Source organism: Pogona vitticeps, chromosome 3 (assembly GCF_051106095.1).
Source record: "Pogona vitticeps strain Pit_001003342236 chromosome 3, PviZW2.1, whole genome shotgun sequence".
In the NCBI taxonomy this organism is placed as follows: domain Eukaryota; kingdom Metazoa; phylum Chordata; class Lepidosauria; order Squamata; family Agamidae; genus Pogona; species Pogona vitticeps.
The window spans coordinates 97,327,975-97,344,157 of record NC_135785.1 but is presented as its reverse complement, the minus strand read 5'-3'; the positions used below and the strand labels follow the sequence as shown (position 1 = coordinate 97,344,157).

General features: G+C 39.6%; 1 protein-coding gene across 6 annotated transcripts in view; it reads right to left on the bottom strand.

Moving 5' to 3' along the window:
- JMJD1C (jumonji domain containing 1C) overlaps positions 1-16,183 on the bottom strand; it is a 249,203-nt gene that overhangs the window by 52,070 nt on the left and 180,950 nt on the right. For all 6 annotated transcript variants that reach the window (XM_020793184.3, XM_078390904.1, XM_020793183.3 and 3 more), the window contains 7 exons: positions 14,473-14,597; positions 13,503-13,646; positions 13,215-13,401; positions 11,453-13,125; positions 9,970-10,142; positions 7,539-9,694; positions 490-691 (listed from right to left, as the gene is read on the bottom strand). In XM_020793184.3, coding sequence (XP_020648843.2) covers positions 490-691; positions 7,539-9,694; positions 9,970-10,142; positions 11,453-13,125; positions 13,215-13,401; positions 13,503-13,646; positions 14,473-14,597 — 4,660 coding nt within the window. The remainder of the gene's footprint in view (positions 1-489; positions 692-7,538; positions 9,695-9,969; positions 10,143-11,452; positions 13,126-13,214; positions 13,402-13,502; positions 13,647-14,472; positions 14,598-16,183) is intronic.

The following is a 16,183-nucleotide window of genomic DNA, read 5'->3' as shown; positions in this document are numbered from 1 at the left end:
TCTGACAAGAAGCAGTGTTTCTATTTAAGAAATGCTTGTGAAAGAGTGCAAATCAGAGATATGAGAATGCAACAACTCTCTGTCAGCGACAGGAGAAAAATGGGAAGCAGGGCCCTCTTTATCAGTTTAGCCTGAGGGGATCAGGTCTATTTATTTACCCCCACCCCCCACCGAGCATTTTCCTTTCAAGCAGATTGTTATAAGAACTGTGCAGCTTTAAGAACTAGTGCTCAAGCTTGTTCTTTAAACTTCTCTCCTCCTTACTCTTTCATTTTATACCAGACTGCAAGCCAATGGGCAGGGATTGTCTCACCTGCCATTTATACCAACTGCTCTAGGAAACTTTTTGGCTTTGTTTAAACAAAGCAAACACAAAAGGTCAAAGAAGTGGCTACTACTGATTTCAGTGTTTTTCTTCACTGTGTATAATAGCGTACTTCAAAATGCACCTTTGAAAAATAAGCACATTTTTTATATACCAATACTTACCGGCGAAAGTAGTAGAATCTACAGAACACTGGTGAATGAGCTGATTCTTCACCTTTCTTACTTCTGACCAGCCTACATTCTCTGCATTTTTGCAAGTTGGGCCCAATTTCATAGCAAGAGTCGTCTTGCAAAAAGGATTCTCCAGTTTGCTTTAACTTCTTTACCTTACGCCAGTCCTTTAATACTGAACGAGGTATGCCAGCTGCAAAAAAAGTTGACTATTTAGCAGAAACAAATACAAAAAAAATATAAAGGTGAATTAAAAATTATAATCGATTTATAATACCGAGACAAAAGAAACTAAAGTAGGAGTCAATGTTTTAAAGTAAACCTATCTACTGTATAGTTCAAATGTTTAAACCAAGTGGAAAAGAAAAGCTCTGAAAATTTGGGGGAAAAGGTTACCCTATATATTTTCAATCCATTGTTTTGTTAGTTATACCAGTTTAAGTGCAGTGACAAACAAATGTTGCTAGGTGAGAAATCACCACTTTTATTCATCACTACACACCAATGGACTAATTTGGTGTGCCAAATGGAGCAAGCAAAAACTTGATAAACAGAAAAAAATCACTGCTATAATTTATTCTACTGCACTTACACTAGCATAACTAACAGGATTCTAGCTGCTGCACGTAAAAGTCAATTAATACAAACACACCTTTCCTATTGGTTCTTGCGGGTTTTTCGGGCTCTTTGGCCGTGTTCTGAAGGTTGTTCTTCCTAACATTTCGATGCCGGCCACAGAGACTGGCGAAACGTTAGGAAGAACAACCTTCAGAACACGGCCAAAGAGCCCATAAAACCCACAACAATCATTAGATCCCGACTGTGAAAGCCTTCACGAATACATTGACATCTTTCCTATACTTCGGTCACCATGTGTTCCTATGGCACCACAGGTTGTATTTACACAATGAAATTATATCTTCTGCCTACAAAAAGTGTTAAAGCTGTGCTAAAGAACAGGATAAGCGATAAAAAAGTAAAAGAATTTTCTAATAACTGATCTTTTACACTTGTCCTTTTGAAGAAACATTACAGAACTACATATATGTAATATTTTACTGGCTTCAGTACAGTACTGCTTCCTATGGATTATATATAAACACTTTAACCCCTTAACACACTACTTACAAAAGACTGCTCCCTAATCATTTTTAGAAATAAAAAATAGTCAGCTGGCAAGTTTTTTTTCTGATATCCTGTCATTTTACAATTTCACATATTTATTTATTTATTTATTGGATTTCTATCCCACCCATATAGATCAAGGGTATGCAACTATGAAGGCTGCAATGGGGGAAAGCCTTCTTCAAAGGAAAACTGCCCAGTGCATCTGAATACTACTAATGGCCAAAATCCTATTGGGCTGTTCTGTCTGCACAAAAGGAATGGCATCATCACTAGCAGCACACTGCTAATGATTAAAAAGTTTGTTTCTTCGGGGTGTGCATGGCTCACATGCAATGAGATGAAGTTGAACAGACCCTAAAACTGAAAATGTTTTTGGTAGTTTGTTGTATCTACCAACAACTATAATGTTATTCCCATTCTGCAGGTGAAAACTACTCAACAGGATTTCAGCCAGTGACTTAGATCTAGTTTACATCTCCATTTGGCTGTGTGAAGTCCTATGTAAACTTATGGCCAATGGTTACACTTCACCATGATTATTATAAGTATGATAGTACTTTATGAAGTTGCTGTGATCCTGGAAGCATTGCAATGTGTAAACTGGTTCATTTGGATTTGTTTCCTCATACAATTATATACACAAAAAAATATGCATAGAGAAAACATGGCTAGAAACTATCTTATGAACCAATCCATAAATCCAACAGCAAGTACATAGTTGTTTATCTTCTGAAACCTACCACTCTGCACTGCAAAAAAACCTTCTTTTTAAACTCTTGACAGAAACAATAAGCCCCATGTTACACAGAGAATCCGCAGTTCTTATGGATTCTGAAACTGAAACTCAGTTTAACTGTAGAATTAAAACAGACATCAATACATACTGGTGCAATTGGAAAGGAAATACACAAAGTAACAGCTTTCCATGGCAACAGGAGCTATAGGAATGGCCTGATAATACTGAGACTTTAGATGGGAAAGCAGCAAAACAGAGCTAAAACTGAATACACAATAAAACAGATAGTTGACTCTTGGGATTGAAAATATGTAGAAGGCAAGAATCAGCACAAAAATAAGGTTGTTCAAAGCTCTGTAACCAACACAAAGATTTTGCGATATAGGGCAGGCTATAAATGTTTTAAATAAATGGTCAATATACTATGATATAAAATAAAAATATAAATATTTTGCATAGTTTTCTTATTAGAAAACAGAGTTCCTGGCATTCTATGACAAGGAATATGAGATGAACTAGAGCAGTTGTCAGGGAACAGGGGTAAATTACTCCAAATGGGATAAAAATCAAAATCCTGGGGGAAATGAGAACATGACCCTAATCCCCTTCCCTCTTTCTCCTCCTCCTCCTCTACCCAGACGGAGGTCCCCAGCTGCCTGATTGCCCCCTTCCCGCCCCCTTCTCCAGCCCGGCTGCAACCAAGCCACGGCGGACAGCAGCCGGTGATGGGCCCCAGCCAGCGGTGAATGGCAGCCAAGGCAGTGGGGGTGGGGCTGGCCATGGTGGAGGGTGAGGCCAGGGAGAGTGGCTGGAGTGCCCCAGCCAGGAGGAGCCTCTCCTTCCAGTACCCAGAAAGGTGGATTGTGACTGAGGGGGCGGGTGTGGCCATGACGGTGACCCGGGCCAGGCTCAGCCTCCCAGCACTGGGACACCGCTGACACCCCACGCCCTGTCCCTATTCCCAGAGGAGCCCGTCTGGTGGCAGCAGAGCTCGGTCGGCTGCACGACTTCCTTCAGTGGTACCTCCATGCTGGCCAGCTGGGCCTGGTGGAGCTTCTCGCCCTCTATGTGCCAGCTGTTGCAGTGCTTCAACACCGAGGCCCACGGGAGCCCTGATGCCAAGGCCTAAAGCGGCCACCCCAGTGAGCAGCTGCCAGAGCCGGTGCTGGAGCAGGAGGTGGCCCCCGGCGGGTGAGCCACCTGCTGCTCTTCAATGGCTGCCCAGGAGCCGCCTGCCGGCGAAGAAAGAGAGCCACCCCTGCGGGGCCAAGGCTTGAGCACGGCCCTGCCAGGCAGCTGCGGAGGCAGCCCAGGCGCAGGTGGTGAGGCCTCGGAACCGGCGCTCTACTGGCCGTGTGTGACCATGACACATGTGACCAAGATCCTTCCTTTTAAATCAAGGGGGTAATGTTGGCATATATAAATTTTTTAGGGGGTAAAAAGTAAAAAAGTTCCCTGACCCCTGAACTAGAGTGTCCCTTCTATACTGTGTTTTCCCGAAAATAAGACAGGGTCTTATATTAATTTTTACTTCAAAAAGCATTAGGTCTTATTTTCAGGGGAAGTTTTATTTTTTTTTTCATGTACAACAATCTACATTTATTCAGATACAGTCATGCTATCTTCTTCTGGTTGCTGCACAATGGTGGAGGGCAGGGTTTCACTTAACTGGGGCTTATTTTGGGGGTAGGGCTTATATTAAGAGCACCCTGAAAAATCATAATAGGGCTTATTTTCAGGTTAGGGCTTATTTTAGGGGAAACAGGGTAGTCGTTGCACAATTTAAGCAAATATTTGTAGAGAATTGATACTAAAATTGTTTAATGCAGATAATATTATTTTATATCAATGTTATAACTTTGCAATTACCATATTGCATAAGTTGGAACTTATGCGAGGCTGTTTTTTGTGGATTATAACTCTGCTTTTAATACCATTCTATCAATTAGGTTGTTTTTTAAAATGATCAACCTGGGATTACCTCAGAAGATCTGCGTGTGGATGAAGGACTTTCTGACAGATAGGCCACAGTCAGTAAGGATGGGATCTCACCATTCTTCTATCCTGGTACTAAGTACTGTACAGGAGCTCCCCAGGGCTGTGTGCTAAGTCCCTTCCTCTATTCCCTGTACACACATGATGACACCCCACTGTATAACACCAACACAATTATTAAATTTGCGGATGATACGACAGTGGTGGGGCTCATAAATAAGAACAATGAGTCTGCTTATAGAAAAGAAGTACAAGGGTTGATACTTTGGTGTACAGAAAATCATCTCACACTTAACATCAAAAAAACTAAAGAACTCATAATTGATTTTAGGAGGAAGAGAAATGTACATTTACCACTGTACATAAATGGCGAGGAAGTGGAGAGAGTTGGTAGTTTTAAATTTCTGGGTACTTACATCTCAGAGGACCTCTCATGGACTATAAATGCCAACATGCTAATAAAGAAGGCACAGAAGAGGCTGTATTTCCTGAGAATGCTCGGCAAGTTAAATTTATCTCAGCATTTACTTCTGTCACACTATCGTAGCACCATTGAGAGTGTCCTAACCTATGGCATTCTGGCATGGTTTGGGAGTAGCTCTGTAGCGGACAAAAAAGCTCTACAGAGAACCATTAAAATTGCCCAGAATATCATCAGGCTCCAGCTACCAACCCTGGATGACATCTTCACATCCTGCTGTCTGAGGAAGTCACACAGAATCCTGAGAGACACTTCCCATTCTGCTTATAACTTTTTTGAACTGTTACCATCTGGCAGAAGATATAGAACAATTAAGACTCGGACCACACGTTTCCTGAATAATTTTTATCCCAGAGCTATAATTGCACTTAATAATGAGCTTAAAGACCACCAGTAGTGAATAGTTATTTGAACTTTGTTACTTGGCCTGCGGTATAGATGTTTGTATTTTTAGTGGGGACTTTCAGTGGGTGGGGAGTGTTGGGGGATTTTTTAGTGGGTGGGGAGTGATTAGTAATTTTATGTGTGTGCATGTGTCTGGTCTCTGGGTGTCTGTGAATTTCATTGTATGGGTATACTGTGTATATACTTACAATGAAAATAAATAAATAAATAAATAAATAAATAAATAAATAAATAAATAAATAAATAAATAAATAAATAAGACACACCTGACTATAAGACGCATTTAATTATGGAGAGAAAAAATATGATACATCGAAGGCAAAAAGGCAGGGGAAAAGGACGGGAGATTGGAATTTCCTGTCCTTTTCCCTTGCCTTTTTGCCTTTGCGGCGGCCGCGGCGGACCCCCAGGAGGTCTCTGACATTGGAGGGAGCCCTTGCAGACCTCTGAAGGCAAAAAGGCAGGGGGAAAGGGGTGGAAATTCGAGTTTCCCACCCTTTCCCCCTGCCTTTTTGCCTTTGGAGGTTTCAAAGGGCTCCCTCCAATGTTGGGAGAAAGCCCTTGGAGACCTCCTGGAGGTCCCCTGCCACTGCAATCCGATCCCCAGGAGGTCTCCAAGGGCTTTCCCCCAACATCGGAGGGAGCCCATGCAAAAGTGTATATGCTCTATAAAATGCACACCCTTTCCACCCCACGTTTTTTTGGGGGAAGTGCGTGTTATGGAGCAAAAAAATACGGTAATAGTTTCAGAAGTGTAGTTTCTTATACCAAAAGAAATTACAATTACACGGAGACTTAAACTGACTATCTAGCTTCATGGAATAAAACTCTGGTAACATGGTTAAACTGGATTTATAGTGTTGCACAAGGAGGCGCACAAGCAAATATGCATTCTTTTTCCTTTTTTATACAGAATACTAATACTGAATAGTACTTTGCACATATTCTGTAAACAGTATCTGCTAATGTAATGACATTGCTGGAAAAGGCTAAATTCAATTCTGGTGTAATTCCAACCCACAAATTGGTATAGATTAATTTTGTCCTGATGTGCACCTTATTACTTCCAAATAGTTTCAGTTCTTCCCTTTTGGGTTAGAAAGAAATCACAGTTACATGACTGTCTGCCTAGGTTTGTTTTAAAAGCAAATTGACACTTGGGAGGCAGATATTTCGAATGTGCAATAGGAAGGATGAGAAAGCAATGCACGCAAGAGCATGATCATGAGGGTCCAACCCACAAGTTCACATTCTATCTGAATCAAGCCAGCAAATATACAAATCTTAAATGTTTCTAAATATTTCCAGAAATGTTCAGCTTTTAAGATGTCCACTGTCATTTTATTGCTTTCATGTTTCAGACAGTGCTAAAACTGCTGACACCAGGGTGCTCTTGGAAAACGCTCTTTTAAACATACTTGTTTTTATATAGCAAATACAGTGGTACCTCGCAAGACTACGACCCCACTGAACGACGAATCTGCATTACGATTACTTTTTACGATTGCTATAGCGATTCGTGAAACAGTCATTCCAATGGCCGATTTTCTCTTGACGACGATTTGGTCCGTGCTTTGCGAACCATTTGTTCGCAAGACGACGATTTTTACGGCTCTGCAAAATGGCTGCCCTGTGTTTTCCGGACCAATGATTCGCAGGGCAGCCATTTTTTACAGCTGATCGGCTCTTGCAAAATGGCTTCCCTGTGGGCGATCTTTGCTGGACGATGAGGTATTTTCCCCATTGGAATGCATTAAATGGGTTTCAATGCATTCCAATGGGGAAACTGATTTGACATGACAACGATTTCGCTAAACAGCGATTTTCCCGGAACGGATTATCGCCGTCATGCGGGGCACCACTGTAAACCTTTATTTAGGATGATGTGTTCCATAATTCTAAATTGACATATTACGTGTGGAATTCAGAACTTAGTAACTTGGTATTTTTCATTTAAACAGAAATAGATAGAAGCTAAGTTTCTAGCTCTAATGCTGCAAAATCAAGCTATAAAGCATTTGGGGAAACCATGAAGAAACCTCTATAAGCCAAGGGCAGACAGGCTTTAGTGGTTGCCAGATTTCCTTGTTTATCCCCAAGGTGGGAAGAAAAAGAATTATAAAATATTTGTACACATTTGCATGACTTATTTCAGCCTCAGAATTCAGGGGTTTTTTTCCTATGGAATGCCGAGCTTTGTTTGCTTTGAAAGCACCGAAGAAGACACACAGCCCTGACTATGATAAAACAGCAAGTTCCTTATATGTTCCAACATCTATGTAACTATGTACTTACTGTTACTGCTTCCACTCTGTAACTTCAGTTTGCTTTTTTCTTTGGCACTTCTGCTAAGAACACCATTTGGTTTTACTTCTTCTTCTGCATCTCCCTTTTTCTTCTGCAAATCATTTTGTTTCTTTTTGTAAGTTGGCTTTGGCTGACGTTTCGTCCTTTGCTCTGATTTGCTCTCACTTTCATCAGAGTCTCCACTTTCAGAGCCAGATTCATAAGCTCTTTTGGTTTTTCTTCGTGTGTGTTTCTCTTCTTTCACAAGCTTCTCCCCCAGGATTTTATTATCTGCATTGTTCTGCAAATCATTTGATGTAGAAGCTATTAAGTTAACAGTACATGGCTTAATAATTTCCGATACACTGTTCCCTGAATTCTCTTTTTTATTAGTGTTTTTATCTTCTTCTGAATGTCTTGTAAGCCAAGCTTTTTTCAGTTTTGTGTGGTAGTTTGCTTGACTTGTCTGGGAAACTTGCCCATTGCCTACAGTATTTGCTTTGTTTATTGTAATAGAAATGACAGTACTGTCTAGGGAAACAGAGGTTGGATATGTCTGATTTTTCACAGCACTGAACTCTGTATCACTGATGCTGCTGTTTTTAAACTGAGCTGCAGCCAATGCTGCCTTGTGCTTTTTCAAGTGAATAAAATCAGATGGTCCAGAGAATCCAGAATTGGTCTGAAGAATGCTTTCCATTTTGCTGCAGGGTAGTGTACTTGGACCTGTGGTGCTGACACTACATTCTTGCATGTGTGCCACTTCCTGCTTTATGGCTCTATTAGTACTTTCTATTGATGAGCAGGCTAATGGTGCATTTGATAAACAATAAGTCACTTCTGAACTGCCCATGCTTGGAACGTCAGTATGAACCACAGGTGTGGTTATATCCGTTTTGGTACTGGACAGCATAGTTGTAGTAGGTGTGACAGAACTGGGAACACTGCCCTGGGAAACAGCTGGAAAGTTCTTTTCATACTGGGTATGGATTGTGTCCAAGTTTACATTTGGCAGAACTATTCTTCCAGGCTCTCTGGTTTCAGCTGGTTTCAAGCAATCTGTTTGGTTAGTCAATGATCTTTCAGAAATTCGTTCTTTGGGAGCCGACTGTAGTACAGACACAGTATCATACTTCGTACTTGAAGGTGGGCGTACAATGACAGAAGCTGTGGCAGAAGGTGATTTTCCACTAGTTCTCTCAATATGCCATTCCATTTTATCATTATTTGTAATATTATTACTTTTCCACATATCTGAAAATTTTTGCTCCAAAGGGCTCTTGTAAACATTTTGTGCTTCCTTTGGCTCAGGTACCAAGGTTGGTGGCTTTTGCAATTCGTGGGTTTTACTGCCAGTGTTAACTGGTTGCACTGGAGTTAGGGTTGGAGGAGAAAGACTATTGTAACTTCCTTCCTTTCTCTCCAAACTATGATGGACTGGGGGGTGAAACACTGGTGCTCTGTGTAATGCAGGCATGGTTCGGAGTGCACTTGAAGATGAAACTGACAACTGAGTAGGACTTCTGGATTCAGTTCGATATGAATTTACTGAATGAGATGTTGCTTGCTGTGAAAGTTGATCTGTTTTACCTACTTCAGCTTCTGGCTGGTGCTTAATCAAAGGCGGTGGTTTTGAAAGAGAAGATGTGAAAGAAGTGAGTGACTGAGCAGCAGCTGTTGAGGGACAACTACTCTGTTTCTCAGCACAAGTACCTGAAACTTCTTTGGATGAGTATGTTCGTGGTGGTTCATTCACCACACTGTTAGACAATGTAGTAAAATAATTACTTTGTGGCAAGCTCTGGGGTACTGAATGCTTCATTTTATAGAGTTCCGAATCTTTGTCATGTTTTACAGCATGGCTTTGGGGGCTAGAAGATAACGGTATTATTCTGGAGTAAGTTTCTCGTTCACCCTCAAGTGCCTTAATTTTAGCTGTAAAAGGTGCAACCTCAATACTTTCTTGAAGTACCCGCCTGTGTTCTTCTTTATATTTGTTTAGTCTCTCTCCTGTCTCCTGAAGTGATCTTTGCAGAGGATCGACAAAGTGTCTTTGTAAATGACCCTCTTTTGCAGTCTGTGATCTGTTATGCCCCAGATCACACTTTGATGGAGTAGTTGCAGGTGAATGTAAAGGTTCAAAAATTCCTTTCCTTTCCAACTCTCTGTACAAAAATATAGATAGGATTGGATTAATTTGTTTCAAATTAATGAGTTACATATTAAACATTAAGTTAACTGAATTTGTCCAACAAAATATTTACATAATATGCATTAGTACTAATAACTTCCTCATAGTATTCTTTTTGTATTCCTCTTGGGTCACAAGTGATACACAGCTACAATGACTTAGAGCAAAACATAACAAAGTTAGCGGCATACCTTCAATTTCAGCATTACCTTACCTCTGTGTTTATAGATTTAAACAATGCAAACTTACTCTTTATGATGATCCACTATACTTTTTGACAATGGAGGACTAGAGTGTGTCGTCAATTTGAGTGGCCGATGAGGCTCTGCACTGGATGGTCTTACAGGTATGTGACTCAGTAACCCAAGACTGTCAGCTGAGGTCACAGGGGTTGGTTGGTGTAACCAAGGACTAGGAGTATTCTGTTGATGGCAACAAAATCAGACTTCATAGTTACCACTGGAACCTAAGCATAATTATCACTCCCTCTTAACGAAAATCTCAGGAAAGCACATTATCTGTTTTTGCAATGGTTGACTTATAAAGACACAATTTCTGATCATTCATACCAATTATGTTTTCTTAAAAAAATAAATACTACAGTGTGCAGTTTATTCAGAAGCGAGGCAATATTTTAAATATCAAACAGATAACATACCAAGTGACTAGGAAAAAAGAAGTAACTTGAAAAAAATTAACTGACATTTCATTCCTGGTTAGAAGTGGGCAATTCCTGAACACAGTTCTCATATAAAATTACATTAAAACACTGGTCTGGTTAGAATGACATGCTATGCCAGAACTGCTGTGATTTCTGACTTACTGTGAATGAAAGAGCATGGTGGTTCTCAACCTCACATGGCTCCTCTTAGCCAGAGGAAGTTGTTAAACCAGGGAATCTTTCTCACTATGATTTGTTTAGCAGTATATCTAGATATGGCTCCTTGGCTTAAGGCGGTGGCTTGTTACCAGCATAAAAAACAGATCCTAGTCTGGATTCACTGCTAAACAAACTACACGTGGAGATTCCTTGATTTGTTTAGCATCACCTGCTGGCATGACAAGCCAAGGTGGAGAGAGTGAACAGCATGATGTAGCATGCTTGCTTATGCATATTTTCAACAATAGTAGCTCATCATGGTATGAGAACCAGGGCAATACAGGGCAAGGCCAATAAATTCTGAGACTTGCTGGAGGAGTTAATCAATAGCAGAGCAGATAAAATACTAGTAATGACTATGGCTAGGAGTTTAGAAGCTTCCCACATTCTTCCATGGCCAGCATCATCACGAGTAGCATTATATCTGTGCTGATGATGATTCGGGGTGAAAATAAATGCAATAATGGCAAGACTAAATCTGTATGCTTTAAAAAATATGAGAATCCTATAATGCCTAGCATTTTATTTAAAAAATTATGGCCTCCAGTAATCATCACCTTTAATATAAGAATAAAATAGATTTTAAAAAGTATTATGCTAGTTATGTCAGCAGCTTCAACACTCTTTTAGCAGCAATGTGATGTTACCAACATATCTCAAAAAGCAAAGTCTGATTACATAAAAACATTTATTTAAAACTGTCAGCTGGGTGAGTTAACTATCATGCGGTTTTGTTAAAATAATGTGCAACTTAGTTGTATGAAAGTATTACAAACTGTTGAAACCCCTCACCCCCCCTACATTAGCCAATCATATTCATGTAGAATTATTTGAAGATTCAGCACAACTTACTCTTCTCAAAGGAGTCTCAGTGTTAACAGAAGATTCCGAATGGACCCATTTAGATGAAGGTATTCCAAGTCCTGAGTAAGCATGTGTTCCATTTGGGTACTGCCAAATAATTGGATAAAGTCCTAGATGATTATACGAAGCAGAACTGTGAGTCTGCCCAAGAAGATGTGGAGGTTGGTGCTGCAGCATCTGTTGCTGTTGCTGGTGTGCTAATGCCAAATGGCTTAAGCTGCTAGCATGAGCAGTCTCTAGTCTTGGATGGCCTCCCAACAAAGAGGCTGTAGGCACTCCAGGTAACACTGCAGGAAGTAGATGTGGATGATGAACAGAATGGTGAGATGTACTATTAAGATGAGTATTAATAGCAGACAAAGAGGCTTGATTTGAGGATCCTGCTAAGAGATGAGATGCACCAGTTAATGCAGAATGATGAGTATTTGGATTTAAACAAGTTCGATGAGAAGTGGAATGAGGAGGATAGTTATGCTGATGTAAATATGGTGATATATGGTTAGTTCCTGTTTCTTGTCCAATAAGAGTGGGATCTCTGTAAACTGTGAAATGTTCATTCTTGTCAATGATAAGAGGACTTTTAGTAGGTTCTAATGAATTAACTCTAGCTTGTACAGGATGGAAACTAGACCTAGGCAAATCATGCTCTGTTTTAATTGTTGATCTTGTTACTCCAGTAATATGGCTGTTCAGATAATTAACCTTAGATTTGACAATATCAGGAGACTGGGCATGTTTGTATTTCATTTCAGGTGAAGAATTTGACTTGGTTTTAGGACTTTCAATCAGGGGGCTTGGTTTTGACTTTACTGCATCAGAAACTTGACTTCGTTTACGTATTCTGCCCTCTTCTGCTATAGAAATTACAGTTAAGGATGAGGCAGAACCATATTGAACTTTATCAGAATTAATATGCTCATTCCCTGATGTACTTTTTACAACTTTGGGTTGTATTAAATCTATTTTACTGATGTTACTATTCCAGTTCTCATCAGTTCCCAATTTTCTTACTTCCAGAAAATTTGTATTTGTAAACAGATGTTTTGTACCACCACCAGAAGGCTCTGCTTTCTGACAGGCTTGCAATCCAAAAGAATCAGATATGTTTTCCTGGATCTCATTAGCTGAACTGTTTTCAATAGTTATATCAATACAAGTTTTTGGTGTGGGACAGTTAGGCATGAATTGTTCATTGGGCAAGAGTTCTCTGGGACATTGCTTTTCTATAGTACAGTCTTTAATGCATACATCATTGGCACTCCGATCATAAATTGTTGGCTGTTCAGCTTGATGGAGTGTGATTTCTTGCAACTCTCTGTCAGTTGACTCTGGCCTTTCTACTTCTTGATGTATTTTATCTTCCTGTATTTCATGCCAAGGAGACTGGCTATCTGTTAGTGTTTGTTCCTCTACCACACCACTGCTTTGGGATTTTCCTTCTTTCCCATTTATCTTTGAAGGATTCTTGCTTTTTGATTCATTCTCTGAATTTTGCTCTGATGAAGAATCTGTCAATCTTTTGTTTGAGTTTTCTGAGTCACTGCTCTCAGAATAATCTGAAGTGTTATCTACTCGCTGTCTCTTCATACTCAGCTTCTTTTCATCATCTTCAGGTTTTCTTCTTTTAGAAATAAAAAATTTGTTTTTATTTTTGGAATTTTCTGCAAATTAAAAAAAAGATATTTCAGCACATTAAGTTCAGTACATTTTAAAAGAAGAATTCCTTCCTGTCTTATAAAAATGCCTTTACCTCCTTGACTTATATAATCATATTTTTCCTCTTTAGTTTTCTCTTCATCAGGAACGCTGCTATCAGATCCTTTCCTTTTATTTGGACGACCAGTGCGTGGCTGGTGGTGTGAATTTTGTTTTGGCGCTGCACTTTGAGAATTCATTGCTGGTCTGGGACTATTTGCTTGTGCCCGAGTATAGTGGCCCTGAAACAAAATATTATTATTTGTAATCCACCTACACAATGAAATTAAATGCTGGAAAAAGGAATAAATGGCAATATAATTTAAAATTAAAATATATTTACGTGAGCCGTGTTGCTATTCTGATTGGAACGAGACCTGCGCCGTGATGTAATGCCAATATTTTCACCTTTCAGCAAAGAGTGAACGACATCATCTAGGAAGGTCATCTGAACCATAGATGGATCGACATTTTGTGGTTCTAAAACCTGGTTTATTAGAAGAAACAGGTTTGTAATCAGTTCGCATTTATATTTTCTATACAAATGCCAAATGTAAAAAACAGAGCTGATGTTCTAACAAAGATTTTCAGAGGAATATAGAAGTGACATTCTTTCATTTCAAACCCAGTAAGTTAGAATGTTCATGAGATCAGAGCATTACCCAACTCATTTTCCTACCCAAATGTAAAATACTTTTAAATTAATTAATTAAGAAAACAATCAGAGAAGAATAAAGCATGAAGAAAGGCAAGGATTTTTTTTAGCTTGAGAGAAGAGGATTAATGACTAATGATACTTGTAAAGCAATGTTAATTATGAAATAGGATGAAAGTTTAGGTTGATATTTATATTCTTCTCAGCACTGGATTATTTAAAGTCCACCGTTAGGGAAAATAGATCTTCTGAACACTGACCTAGTAGCCCAAAGTGTTCCTTAAATTCCACTTCTCTGTCTATAGCATGAGAATACTAAGGATCACTACAATAAGCATTCAAGTTTCCTTTGTTCAAAGCAGCCATCTATAACCATTTAATACCTTTCTAATCAAACGTACATTCAAAAACTCATCAAAAGAACTATTCTTATGGCAATAACTCTTTTTAACATTCATTGATGTGTAAAGTTCAAATATGCTTTTTAAAAAGGAAGTGAATGCATTAGAACATCCAGTAATCATACTGCCAGAAAAATTCCACACAAGATAAAATATGTGATCCACTTCAGGCCAAGAGTGTGATGAAGCCTGGATAGAAATTTCAAGATATATACATCTGTCGTCCAAGTATACTCAATAGTGAAGGAAATAGTTACCTGATCATTCATAACAATCATAGTGCGAGTGAACAGATCATGATGAGTAATTATACCAGTGAACCACTGGGTGGCAGAGTCTTGCCTGTACACTCTCACTCTATAGCCGTTTAAGGAATATGGACCTTTAAAAGATAAACATAAATATGGCTTTGAGAGTTATTGCAAGAAAATTCCAGTCCACAATTTAGTTTTAGAAGTGCTTACTGCACAGATACTATATATTAGACTGCCAAAAAACAACAACAAAAACAAACAAACAAAAAAACCCCCAGACACTGAAAAGCAAAAATGCAATATCCATTATGACTTTAATGCCGCTGTACATTTTTCTTCAGATTCACAAAGGTGTTCTTATGAATGCAAGAAACTTACTTGATAGACTACAACATATTAGTAAGTTCACTATTTTTAAAAAATTATTTTACCTCACAAGCCACAGTGGCAAAGGGTGTGAGAAAGAAGTCTGAATGCTAATAATAAAATGCTAAATTAAAAAGCATTCCTTCAACAGAAGCTGTATAGCAGCTGTTCACATGCCTAAATGCTTTTGACAGAGAAACAATTTAGTTCCTGAAGTTTGGGTTTCACGGTTGTCAAGACTATCATAAAAGCGACCACAGAACTTTGCATTCTCTGCAGTAATTAAGAAAATCACAGTTACTCAACAGTCTTTTCTTCTTTCCATTGCTACTGTTATTAAAAAACATGAACTGATAAAACCAAGTAGATGAAGTACTTTATATCATGTATTAACCACAAATAAGAAGCCACTTTAGAGAAAATGAAGGGAAATTTCAGTAATTAGTTTGGTCTGGAAGCAGTGCTAAAATTTTACGCATAAAACTAAACTATAAGTTAAGTTTTTAAACTCTTTCCTGGCCTCACTTATTGGACTATTGTAAAGCCATAACTTGCTTCAACTGAATAACCTGTCTATGTAATATTGTACCTGGACTACACAAATGCAAGAGTGGGTGATACCGTTTATTAAACCACTAAAATAGTAAACAAATAGCAAGCTTTTGTGAATAAACCCACTTCCTCAGGCTAAGCACACCTTCTTCAGAGATGGTGCAGAAAAACTGTAGACAAGAGTCCAAAAATTGATGTTACATGTCTGTGAGAGATAATTTTTCTTAGGGCTGAGCCTCTAGTGCAGTGGTGGCGAACCTTTTTGGGGTTGCATGCCCAAAATGGGGGGGGGGAGAGAGAGACAACAACAGGGTGGCAGAACTGGAAGTGGCAGCAGCGGAATTGGAAGTGGCGGTGGAAGGGGGAATTCTGGGCACAGAGGTGCCTCGAGACCCCACTCCGGATCCACTGCCAGCACCAGCTGCCTGCCCAGGCACCAGCACCGAGGTTGCAGCTGCGTGCTCAGGCTTTGGAGAGAGGGGGAGTAGCGATCCGGCAACTTATAGCTTGCATGCCAGCAGAAAGGGCTCCGCATGCCAGCTGTGCCATACATGCCATAGGTTCACCATAGCTGCTCTAGTGTGTCTGCAGCAAGGTATGGAATTTTTACACCCAGTTCTTGAGAGCAAAAGGCTGTCAATTAACCCTGTGACCACACCCCCATACACTCTCACATTGCTTGCCTGAAAAAAGAGGTTACTTACCTGTAACCATAGTTCTTTGAGTGGTCCTGTGAATTCACGCAAATAGGTCTTCTGAGTGAGCTTTCCGGGACCCTTGCGATGCTCCACCCACC